This window comes from Heterodontus francisci, unplaced genomic scaffold (assembly GCF_036365525.1).
Source record: "Heterodontus francisci isolate sHetFra1 unplaced genomic scaffold, sHetFra1.hap1 HAP1_SCAFFOLD_62_2, whole genome shotgun sequence".
Classification (NCBI taxonomy): domain Eukaryota; kingdom Metazoa; phylum Chordata; class Chondrichthyes; order Heterodontiformes; family Heterodontidae; genus Heterodontus; species Heterodontus francisci.
The window spans coordinates 3,500,335-3,512,500 of record NW_027141112.1 but is presented as its reverse complement, the minus strand read 5'-3'; the positions used below and the strand labels follow the sequence as shown (position 1 = coordinate 3,512,500).

The 12,166-nt window shown below is 44.4% G+C and overlaps 1 protein-coding gene across 1 annotated transcript in view; it reads left to right on the top strand.

The window, feature by feature from the left end:
* Window positions 1-6,205, top strand: part of LOC137362132 (probable G-protein coupled receptor 139) — a 6,789-nt gene extending 584 nt beyond the window's left edge. Inside the window, exon 2 of the mRNA XM_068026638.1 lies at window positions 5,301-6,205. Within this exon, the coding sequence (XP_067882739.1) occupies window positions 5,301-6,205 (905 nt within the window). The remainder of the gene's footprint in view (window positions 1-5,300) is intronic.
* Window positions 6,206-12,166: the final 5,961 nt, after the last annotated feature.

The following is a 12,166-nucleotide window of genomic DNA, read 5'->3' as shown; positions in this document are numbered from 1 at the left end:
GGAAGAGGGTGCAGAAGGGTGGGTTAGTAAATTTGCGGATGACACTAAGGTCGGTGGAGTTGTGGATGGTGCCGAAGGATGTTGTAGGGTACAGAGGGACATAGATAGGCTGCAGAGCTGGGCTGAGAGAGGGCAAATGGAGTGTAATGCGGAAAAGTGCGAGGTGGTTCACTTTGGAAGGAGTAATAGGAATGCAGAGTACTGGGCTAATGGGAAGATTCTTGGTAGTGTAGATGAACAGAGAGATCTTGGTGTCCAGGTGCATAAATCCCTGAAGGTTGCTACCCAGGTTAATAGGGCTGTTAAGAAGGCATATGGTGTGTTAGCTTTTATTAGTAGGGGGATCGAGTTTCGGAGCCACGATGTCATGCTGCAGCTGTACAAAACTCTGGTGAGACTGCACCTGGAGTATTGCGTGCAGTTCTGGTCACCGCATTAAGGGAAGGATGTGGAAGCTTTGGAAAGGGTGCAGAGGAGATTTACTAGGATGTTGCCTGGTATGGAGGGAAGGTCTTACGAGGAAAGGCTGAGGGACTTGAGGTTGTTTTCGTTGGAGAGAAGGAGGAGGAGAGGTGACTTAATATAGACATATAAGATAATCAGAGGGTTAGATAGGGTGGATAGTGCGAGTCGTTTTCCTCGGATGGTGATTGCAAACACGAGGGGACATAGCTTTAAGTTGAGGGGTGATAGATATAGGACAGATGTCAGAGGTAGTTTCTTTACTCAGAGAGTAGTAGGGGCGTGGAACGCCCTGCCTGCAAAAATAGTAGACTCGCCAACTTTAAGGGCATTTAAGTGGTCAATGGATAGACATATGGATGAAAATGGAATAGTGTAGGTCAGATGGTTTCACAGGTCGGCGCAACATCAAGGGCCAAAGGGCCTGTACTGCGCTGTAATGTTCTAAATCTAAAAACCGTGGCATTGTTACGGGGTTACTCACATCAGGCGCTTCAGGTAAGATCAACAATCAGGAAATCAGGAGCTTTTAATAGTTTAATGATGTGCATTTAACCGGTCTTGGAATATTTTTATGAATTTTATTTTCAGTGATTGATAATGATACACCTCACAGTCTCAGTGTTACAAGGGGACAGTATAATGTCCTCCCTCCCCAATCACATGGCTCAGTTTAACTGGGATTTCAATGTCTTTATTGTTGATCACTGGTTCAAATATTATTTCATTCAGTGTGTGTTTGACACTGCTACAGAGTACTGCTACTGATCTGAGTTTGCTGCTGACACTTTCACTTCTCCTTATCTGCTTCACTGTGGCGTCTTCACTGTCACTGGACTACATTGTAAACTAGAAAGCGTTGATGCGATGTTTTATTGGTTTCCACTCTATCAGTTGGAATCAAGAGTCTTTCCATTTATCTGTAGATTATCAGATGCAGCGCTGATGTTGATGTTTTATTAATTAAACATTCTAACGGTATACTTTATAATTCAAGGAGAAGGAACTTCTATGATTGTGAGGGTTGTTTGGAAGAATCTTTGGAACATGTTTATTCCATGCATTGTAGATGAAGGGAAGAGTGTAGGTGAACAGGTGGTCACTTGTGTGTTCTTGAGATACATTAAATTATTCACAGAGGTTTCACCGTTGAACAACCTGACTCTGAGAATAGAATCATTGATCCTGGGGCTGGTGAACAGAACACAGGCGCAGAATGTGAAAAAAAATCAGTTGCAAAAAGTAGCATTAAGTAACAGATTGCAGGATGTGAGCCCTCCAGAGAGATAGAGAAGGAGAAAAGAAACAGGAAGAACGAAACTGAGAGAAAGAGATAAGCAGAAGTAAAGAGAAAGAGAAAAAAGCAGCAGTGTGAATAATTCACTGTCATAAAGTGCTGGAATATCCAGAACAATTAGTGAGAGAAACCAGGAGTTGAAGTTGCCTTTTGCCAGATTATGTTCATTTTCCTGTTGGACTTGATCCTCTGTGTTGATTTCAGTCAGGTCCTCATCTTTCTTTTTGGAGGAAATTCCTGTTCGTTACTTAGTGACTGAATAAACAGAATAGAATCAGTTCTTCACTGACGGTAATTATGTAAATTCATTATTTAAATAATGCAGTTTAAAATCTCTGTGACTGTTGAATTCAATGAACAGCGAGGCTGATATCAGAAATATATTTAAAGTTATATTTAATTGCATGTACAAAATTAAATATATTGACTATATTGTATAAACAATCAGCTCTTCTCCAACACCAATAACCACAGAGATTATTCTTTTGCAAAGATGTAAAGGTAACAGGGTTGGAGTGGTGGGTGATTTTAACTTCCCCTATATTGACTGGGACTCACTTAGTGCTGGGGGCTTGGATGGGGCAGAATTTGTAAGGAGCATCCAGGAGGGTTACTTGGTTTCTTGGAACAATAAGTAGATTGTCCAACTAGGTCTGGGGCTGTACTGGACCTGGTATTGGGGAATGAACCCGGTCAGGTGTTCGATGTTTCAGTAGGGGGAGCATTTCGTGAACAGTGACCAGAATTCCATAAGTTTTAAGGTAATTGCGGCTAAGGATAAGAGTAGTCCTCGGGTGAAGGTGTTAAATTGGGGGAAGGCTAATTATAACAATATTCGGCAGGAACTGAAGAATTTAGATTGGGGGCGGCTGTTTGAGGGTAAATCAACATCTGACATGAGGGAGTCTTTCAAACGTCAGTTGATTAGAATCCAGGGCCAGCATGTTCCTGTGAGGAAGAAGGATAAGTTTGGCAAGTTTCGGGAACCTTGGATAACGCGGGATATTGTGAGCTTGGTCCAAAAGAAAAAGGAAGCATTCGTAAGGTCTGGAAGGCTAGGAAGAGACAAAACCCTTGAGGAATATAAAGACAGTAGGAAGGAACTTAAGAAAGGAGTCAGGAGGGCTAAATGGGGTCATGAAAAGTCATTGGCAAACTGGATTCAGGAAAATCCCAAGGCTTTTGATACGTATATAAAGAGCAAGAGGGTAACGAGGGAAAGGGTTGGCCCACTCAAGGACAGAGAAGGGAATCTATGTGCGGAGCCAGATGAAATGGGCGAGGTACTAAATGAGTACTTTGCATCAGTATTCACCAAAGAGAAGAACTTGGTGGATGATCAGGCTAGGGAAGGGTGTGCAGATCGTCTCAGTCATTTCATTATCAAAAAGGAGGAGGTGTTGGGTGTCTTACAAAGCATTAAGGTAGATAACTCCGCACGGCCTGATGGGATCTAGCCCAGAATACTAAGACAGGCAAGGAAAGAATTTGCTGGGACCTTGACAGAAATCTTTGCATCCTCATTGGCTATAGGTGAGGTCCCAGAGGACTGAAGATCAGCCAATGTTGTTCCTTTGTTTACGAAGGGTGGCAAGGATAATCCAGGAAATTATAGGCCGGTGAGCCTTACGTCAGTGGTAGGGAAATTATTAGAGAGGATTCTTCGGGACAGGATTAACTCCCATTTGGAAACAAACGAACTTATTAACGAGAGGCAGCATGGTTTTGTGAAGTGGGGGTCGTGTCTCACTAATTTGATTGAGTTTTTTGAGGAAGTGACGAAGATGATTGATGAGGGAAGGGCAGTGGATGTTATCTATATGTATCTATATGACTTCAGTAAGGCCTTTGACAAGGTCCCTAATGGCAGACTGGTACAAAAGGTGAAGTCACACGGGATCAGAGGTGAGCTGGCAAGATGGATACAGAACTGGTTCTGTCATAGAAGACAGAGGGTAGCAGTGGAAGGCTGTTTTTCAGAATGGAGCGATGTGACTAGTGGTGTTCCACAGGGATTAGTGCTAAGACCTTTGCTGTTTGCAGTATATATAAATGATTAGGAGTAAAATGTAGCTGGTCTGATTAGTAATTTTGCGGACGACACAATGGTTGGTGGAGTTGCGGATAGTGATGAGGATTGTCAAAGGATACAGCAGGATATAGATTGTTTGGAGACTTGGGCAGAGAAATGGCAGATGGAGTTTAATCCGGACAAATATGAGGTAATGCATTTCGGAAGGTCTAATACACGTGGGAGGTATACAGTAAATGGCAGAACCCTCAGGAGTATTGACCGGCAGAGAGATCTGGGCGTACAGGTCCACAGGTCACTGAAAGTGGCAACGCAGGTGGATAAGGTAGACAAGAAGGCATACGGCATGCTTGCCTCCATCTGTCGGGGCATAGAGTATAAATATTGGCGAGTCATGCTGCAGCTGTACAGAACTTTAGTTATGCCACATTTAGAATATTGCGTGCAATTCTGGTCGCCACACTGCCAGAAGGACTTGGCGGTGTTGGAAATGGTACAGAAGAGGTTTCCCAGGATGTTGCCTGGTCTGGAGGGCATTAGCTATGAGGAGAGGTTGGATAAACTCGGATTGTTTTCACTGGAACGACGGAGGTGAAGGGGCGACATGATAGAGGTTTACAAAGTTATGAGCGGCATGGCCAGAGTGGATCGTCAGGCATCAAGATCGGCACAGGTTTGGAGGGCCAAATGGCCTGTTCCTGTGCTGTACTGTTCTTTGTTCTTTGAATGCATTAATTGAGTTGTATTACTGGGATCTACCGATGAGATTTCCTCCAACACTCTTCAGCTGTCTCTCCCTGTGAGTCTTAGCCTCTCCTCTCACTGTATTGAATCCTCAGTCTCCTCATCCATTGCTTCAGTTTATCTACTGTCCCAAACCATCTTCTCCAGTGTACCTTCCTGCTCCAACATGCCTTTTCCCTTCTCTACCTCCCAAACTCACTCACTGGCTCCACTGGCAGCTGCCTCATCCAACCTGATAGGAATACAGGATCACAGGAGTAGGAGGAGGCCATTCAGCCCTTCGAGCCTGCTCCACCATTTTAGATCACGGCTGATACTCAAACTCAACGCTGCAGTTTTCAGCCTTTTCCCATTTGGTAACATTGCTGTCGGTTCCCTGAACCCAGAGCAACAAACTAGCTGTACATCCCGCTCTCCCCAAACCTTCCCAACCAACAGTCTGGAGACAATTTCACAGTAAGCCCTTTAGATTCCACATCTACAAGACCCCTTCTCATTTCTTCACTTGCACTGCATCCTCACTCAGTACTTCCAGTAATTCCTGTGCTGACTTTATTCACTTTCTGTATCAATTTCACATTTCATTATTAATAATTGTGTTTTCAAACATTTCACTGTGACAAAGCACTGCCCAGGTCAATGAATCAGTTTTCACTGCTCGGTGCAGCAACAAAGCTGGAAATTTCAGCCCAGATCCTGTCAAACCGCTGCTTTGTCTCCAGTTCTGATCAGTAATTTCTCTGCTTCCATTGCTTTCTCTTCCAGTTAACTTGGTGGCGATTGTGATCCTGTCCCGAGGAAAGTGTGGTCTCTCCAAATGTATCACTCTGTACCTGGTGGGAATGGCAGTGTCTGATCTCCTGGTCGTTATAACTAATGCCATATTGAACTGGATTGCTTTATTTTATTTCCCACATTCATTCCTGAGAATTGCTCCTGTGTGTTCTCTCATTATCGTTCTGCTTTCTGCAACCACAGTTATTTCTGTCTGGCTCACAGTCACTTTCACCTTTGATCGATTTGTGGCCATTTGTTGTGAGAAGCTGAAAACAAAATACTGCAGCGAGAAAACGGCGGCTGTGGTTGTCGGAACAGTGAGTGTCCTGGGCTGTTTAGAGTCTGTCCCCTGGTACTTTACACTGGAACAACGTTATATTATTGATCATGTTCCCATGGGATGTATTTATAAACTGAGCTACTATACATCCCCCATATGGGGAGTATTTGAATTGTTTGACCTCAGTTTAACCCCTTGTATCCCGGTCTTTCTGGTTTTGCTGCTCAATGTTCTGACTGTCAGACGGATTGTATTCTCCAGTAAAAGCCGCAGGGGATTCCGGCGCCACAGCAATGGAGAGAATCACAAGGACTCAGAGATGGAGAATCGCAGAAAATCAATTATTTTACTTTTCACTATATCCGGCAGTTTTATACTGTTATGGGCGACCCGGGTTTTGTATAACATTTATGCGCGAATCGCCGATATTCAGTATTATTCTTCCTACACTGATCCATTCTTTATCACAGATCAAACATCAAAGATGCTGCAGCTTCTCAGTTCCTGCACCAACACATTTATTTACACTGTGACCCAGACAAAATTCAGACAGGAGCTGAAGAAGGCAGTGAAATACCCTCTAAATATAATTGTTAAATTAGTGAAGTCATAGAAAGAGCTGAAGGGTTTCAAACACTGAAATGGTGAGAGGGGACACTAACGGCAATGAGAAAGGAACACTGGCAGATGGGGATGGTGGGAGGGGAACAGTAACTGCAGTGAGAAATGGACACCAGCAGATGGAGATGGTGAGAGGTGCAGTAAATGCAGTGAGAAAGGGACACCAGCAGATGGAGATCCTGAGCCTTAGTGGAAGGGAGATTCTCTGTTGCTGAGAGTTTGGAAGTTTCCACGATTGGATGAATTTTCTTTATTGTAAACTTGAACTGCTGAATAAAGTAATTTCAATGCAACTTTTGTTAAATGGCTATGATTCTACTATGTGAACACTTGTAATCTGAAACTCGTTCCTGTTTGGAAAATTATTTTGAGTGAGTAAAAGTAATGCATAAATAAAACAACAGCATCAAATAAAACTCAAACAATCATTTATAAATATAAACTGTCTAAATGAGTTGCATTGAGTTCTTCATCACTAACGTTATGCCATCTCTCTCTCACTTCTCTTTCTATGCTGGTATGTTCTCTACCATAACTAAGAGTAACAGAAGTTTTGATCCAATTGTCTTTTGAAAGTTAAAATTGAATCTGCTTTCTGAAACCTGTCAGACAGTGAATTCCAGACCATAACAACTCCCTGCCTATTTGTTTCTCCCCTCTACTAGTGTAAACAGTCTCTTCTCATGTCTCCAAATTGAGAGAACGATTTTGAATACAATTAATTTCTCCAGGACAGCAGCTGCAGAGGAGCTGGTACCTCCTGAATTTGGAGAGGTGATGAACAAAAATCCCTCTGAATCCCCCAGGAGAGCAGAGGAACGAAATAGTCAGTAAGTAAAGGGAAACAAGTGACACTTTACTGCAGCAGCAAAAACTCTTTGTAAGAATGTGGAGGTCGTTATCTCTGAACTTTATATAAACAGCAGGTGAAAAATGGAATATCTTTCACACAATTTGTGCTAAATGGACATATTCCCGATTTGTAAACCCTTGTAATATTAACGTGGTAAAGATTAAGCAAGTTTTTTTTGTTTCCAATGATTGCAGGGTAATACATAAATACAGCAGCATTAAATCAAGTACAAACAATCATTGAGAAATACAACTGTTAATATGGGTCAGAATTGTTGTGTGAAATGTCACCAGTTGTAAAAGTTCTCTTGGCGGCATCATTAACCCGACTCTAGTTTCAGGCTTTGTCACACAGTGGAATTGAAAAGCAGAATAAAAACTGCCTGTTTATACTGCATTCAAACAGGCCTCTCCAGCAAAAACTCTTTGCCAGAATTTCAAGGTAACTGCATTGAGACATTGTCAGTCTTTTTCTGAACTTTCTGTAAACTGGAGGTGAAAAGTGACAGATATTTAATAAAATTTATATTCAATGGCCATTATCCAAACCAACTACTCCTTGTTATAAAATGACAGCAGCTTTTCTGCACTGTTAATGAGGCTTTGGGGGAGGGAAAGTGTGAGAAAGAGAGGTAGGTTTCTTTCGGGAATGGTCCTTTTGGGATATGGCTGGAATATCCCTCCCTCCTCCATTCCCTGTTTACACAGAGACTCACCTTGGACTGTCCCATACCTGGGGCAGATAGTGTGTCCAGATAGAGGAAGCTTGGTGCTGGTTGGATGAGCTGGACTTTGGCTGGACTGGCTGTTTGAGTGACAGGTTCTGGGATATATTAGGACAGCATCAGCCACCATTCCTTCTTTCCATGCGGCTGGTATGTGAAGGTGAGCTTCAGTGTCTCAGTCTCTGTCTCTGTGCCCAGTTGAATTGAAGCTGATTACAGTGTGTGTGTGAGAGAGTCCCGTCTGAATCCCCCCTCTCTCTGTATCACTCTAACAGTTTAACCCAATTCACACCCCAATGCCCCTGTCCAGGATATTTCCCCATGGGCGAGTTGATAGAGGGATGTTGTTAGAGTCCAACGATGGAGCGCAGACCATGTGGGATGGTGAGTATCACATCTTTATTGTCTCTCTCTGCCATTCTCCCTTATTCTGATCATCTATCTCACTCTCAATCTCTCTCTCATACTCTCTCTCCCCCTCAATCTCTCTCTCTCTCCCTCAATCTCTTTCTCACCCACAATCACACTCTCTCCCTAAATCTCTCTCCCTCAATTTCTCTCCCTCAATCTTTCTCCTTCGGTCTCTCTGTGTCTCTCTCTCTCTGTCTCTCTCTGTGTTTCTCTCCGTCTCTCTCTGTGTTTCTCTCTGTGTGTCTCTATCTGTGTTTCCCCGCATTTCTCTGTCTGTCGTTCTCTGTGTTTATCTCTCTGCGTTTCTCTCTCTCTGTGGCTCTCTCTGTTACTTTCTCTCTCTGCTTCCCTTTGTGTTCCTTTCTCTTTGTATTCCCCTCTCTTTCTGTCTCTCTCTATGTTCCACTCTCTCTCTCTCTCTCTCTCTCCCCCACTCACTTTGTGTTACTCTCTTTCTCTCTCTCTCTGCTTCTCTCTGAGAGATTGTGTGCCTTTCTTTCTCATTGGCTTTCTCTGTCCATTTCTCCCTCTTAATCTCTCTCAATCTTTCTCCATCTCTCTTTCTCGCACTCTCTCTCTCTCACTGTCTCTCTCTCTCTGTTTCTCTGTGTTTCTTTGGTGCCTGCAATTTGTTTGTGTTTCCGTTCTTTCCCTCCGCTTTTATACCTCCACATTGTTTTCTGTCTTTCCTCTTTATTTCTCTTTTTTCTGTCTTTACTGTTTCTTGCAGTGTTTTCTCCAATTTCTCTGACATTTTCGTTTTCTTTGGCTCTATCCAACTTTCTCTCCCTCACTAAATTTGTCTCTTTCTCTGCGTTCTCTTTCTTTCCCTCACTACCTTTGTCTCTTTCTCTCTTTCTCTGCGTTCTCTTTCTTTGTTTGCCTCTTTCTGACTTTCTCTTTCTTTATTTGTCTCGTTCTGACTTTATCTATCTTTCTTTTTCTCTTTCTCTGCTTTCTCTCTATTTCTTTGCCTCTTTCTGACTTTCACTTTGTTACTCTCTATTTTTCCCTTTCTATGCTTTTATCTCTTTCTTTGCCTCTTTCTCTCATTCTCTCACCCCATTCTCTTTGTCTGCTGTGTCTCGCTCATTCTTTGCCCCCGCCCCTTTTCCCCGGGCAAATATTTCCCTCACCCCCCTGCAAATATTTCAGTAAAATATTACCACCATAAAATATCCGACCCCAACCCCCCGCACCCCGCCACGCAAAGACCCCTCCAGAAAATTCCACATGCCACAAAATTCCCACCCTGCAGAATATTGCCCCCGTGCAAAATTCCCCTGGAAAAATCCCCCCACCACAAAATTCCCCTGCCGCAAAATGTCCCCTCCCGCCTAATAACCCCATCGTAAAAAAATTCCCCTCCGCCGCAAAACATCCCCCGCTGCAAAATTTCCCCGCCTTGCAAAATTTCCCCCAACATAATTACACCCCCCGCAAAATACCCCTAATACCTGTGAACAGACCCCCATCGAATACTCATCCTGTAAACAGACTCCCATCTAATACCCTCCCGTGAACAGACCACCATCGAATAACCCTCCTGTGAACAGATACCCATCTAATCCCACTCTTATGAACAGACCCCCATCGAATACCACTCCTGCGAAATGACCCCCATCTAATACTCCTCCTATGAACAGACTCCCATCTAATTCCCCTCCTGTGAACAGACTCCCTTCCAATACCTCTCCCACGAACAGAACCCATTCGTATACTCCTCCTGTTTACAGACACCCCATCTAATACCCCTCCTGTGAACAGAACTCCATTGAATACCTCTTCTGTGAACAGATCCCGATCTAAATACCCCTCCTGTGAACAGACTCCCATCTAATTGCCCTCCTGTGAACTGATCCCCATCTAAATACCCCTTCTGTGAACAGACCCGCATCTAATACCCTTCCTGTGATCAGACTCCCATCGAAAAAACCTCCTGTGAACAGACTCCCATCGATAAACGTCCGGCAAACAGACCCCCATTTATTACCTCTCCTGTGAACAGACCGCTATCTAATACGCCTCCTGTGAACATTCTTCTTCTTCTTTTGGGCCTCCTTATCTCGAGAGACAATGGATACGCGCCTGGAGGTGGTCAGTGGTTTGTGAAGCAGCGCCTGGAGTGGCTATAAAGGCCAATTCTGGAGTGACAGGCTCTTCCACAGGTGCTGCAGAGAAATTTGTTTGTTGGGGCTGTTGCACAGTTGGCTCTCCCCTTGCGCCTCTGTCTTTTTTCCTGCCAACTACTAAGTCTCTTCGACTCGCCACAATTTAGCCCTGTCTTTATGGCTGCCCGCCAGCTCTGGCGAATGCTCTGGTGAACATACCTTCATCTAATACCCCTACTATGAATAGACCTCCATCTAATACCACTCCGGTAAAGAAGCCACCATCCAATGCCCCTCCTATGAACAGATCCCCAACTAATACACCTCCTGTGATCAGAACCCAATCTAATATCCTTCTTGTGAACAGACCTCCATCTAATAGCCCTCCTTTGAACAGACCCCCATTTAATACCGCTCCTGTGAACAAGCCCCCATCTAATACCTCTCCTGTGAACAGATCCCCATCTAATAGCCCTCCTGTGAACATACCCCCATCTAATACCCCTCCTATGAACAGACGCCCATGTAATTAGCCCCCTACCCTCGCCTGAACTGTCCCACATCTAAAACCCGCATTAACAGACTGGAGAATCCTTTCCCCTCCGATTTTAAGCCTGGAGAATCCTTCCCCCTCCCATCTCAAACCTGGAGAATCCTCCCGCTCCCAATTTAAAACAGGAGACTCCTCCCTGCTTCCTATTTTAAAGCTGGAGAACCATCGCCCCCCTGCCATTTTAAATCTGGATAATCCTCCCTCCTCTCATTTTAAACCTGAAGAATCACCCCCACCCATTTTAAACCTAGATAATCCTCCCCCTCCCATTTTAAACCTGGAGAGTCCTCCCTGCTCCCATATTAAAATGTAAGAATCCTCCCCCTCTCATTTTTAACATAACTAATTCCATCTGTGAATATCACCCTTTAAATCTCCCGCACCCCCACTGTAAGCACTCCCCACTTTTTCAATACCCTCCCTTTCCTGTAGAAGCTCCCCATCCTACTAATTCCCACTATCTATCACCTGTGAAGAGCACCCTCGTGTGTAACTCCATTTCCAGTCAACATCCTCCCCCCACCACCCCGCACCCCCCACCCCGCCCTTGTGTAATTCCAACCTCCATCGCTCTGCTTGGTGTGGCTCCATCTCCCGAAAATCTTTTATTCACTTTAATTCCAGTCCGGAAAATCCACTGGAATTCTCTCAAATGGCACCCAGACCCCGGCACCTTTACCTCATGTCCGGCCAATGGTACGGTTGGGCACAGAGCAAGGACCTACAAAGGCTCACTGGCATTCTGAGCCTTTAATGTACAGCAAGATATCAGCAACAGACACATCTCTCCCTGCAGAAAGGCTTTCCACCTGCTCTCCTCATCGGCTTCAGGGAATCAAACAGAGGGAGACACACAGACGCACATGCACACTGACTCGCACAAGGACGGGAGGAGGCCATTCAGCCTTTTGAGTCTGTCCCACCAATGTTAGATCCTGGCAGAACTGTGCCTTCCCCCATTGAGCCACAAGAAGACAGGCAGAGACAGGCGGGCAGAAGTTACACAGACAGGCAAAGACACACTGGGCTGGACATTGACTTAGTTGGTGCGAATCGTGCAAAGCGGAGTGGAGGGAACTGGAGGTGTACAGAGAGAGAATGCAGCACGATGCAGATATTGAGAAAGATCCCAAACAAAGAGAGATGGAAAGACAGAAATATGTGTAAGGGCAGAGGTGCAAAGTAAGGTGTCTTTTCCGAATAAAGAGGGGTATCCTGGCGTTGGGGGTGGGGGAAATGCAGAGAAAAATCTTGCAGGAAAGGAGAAGCAGAGATGGAAAGATTCAGGGATTTTGATGTGA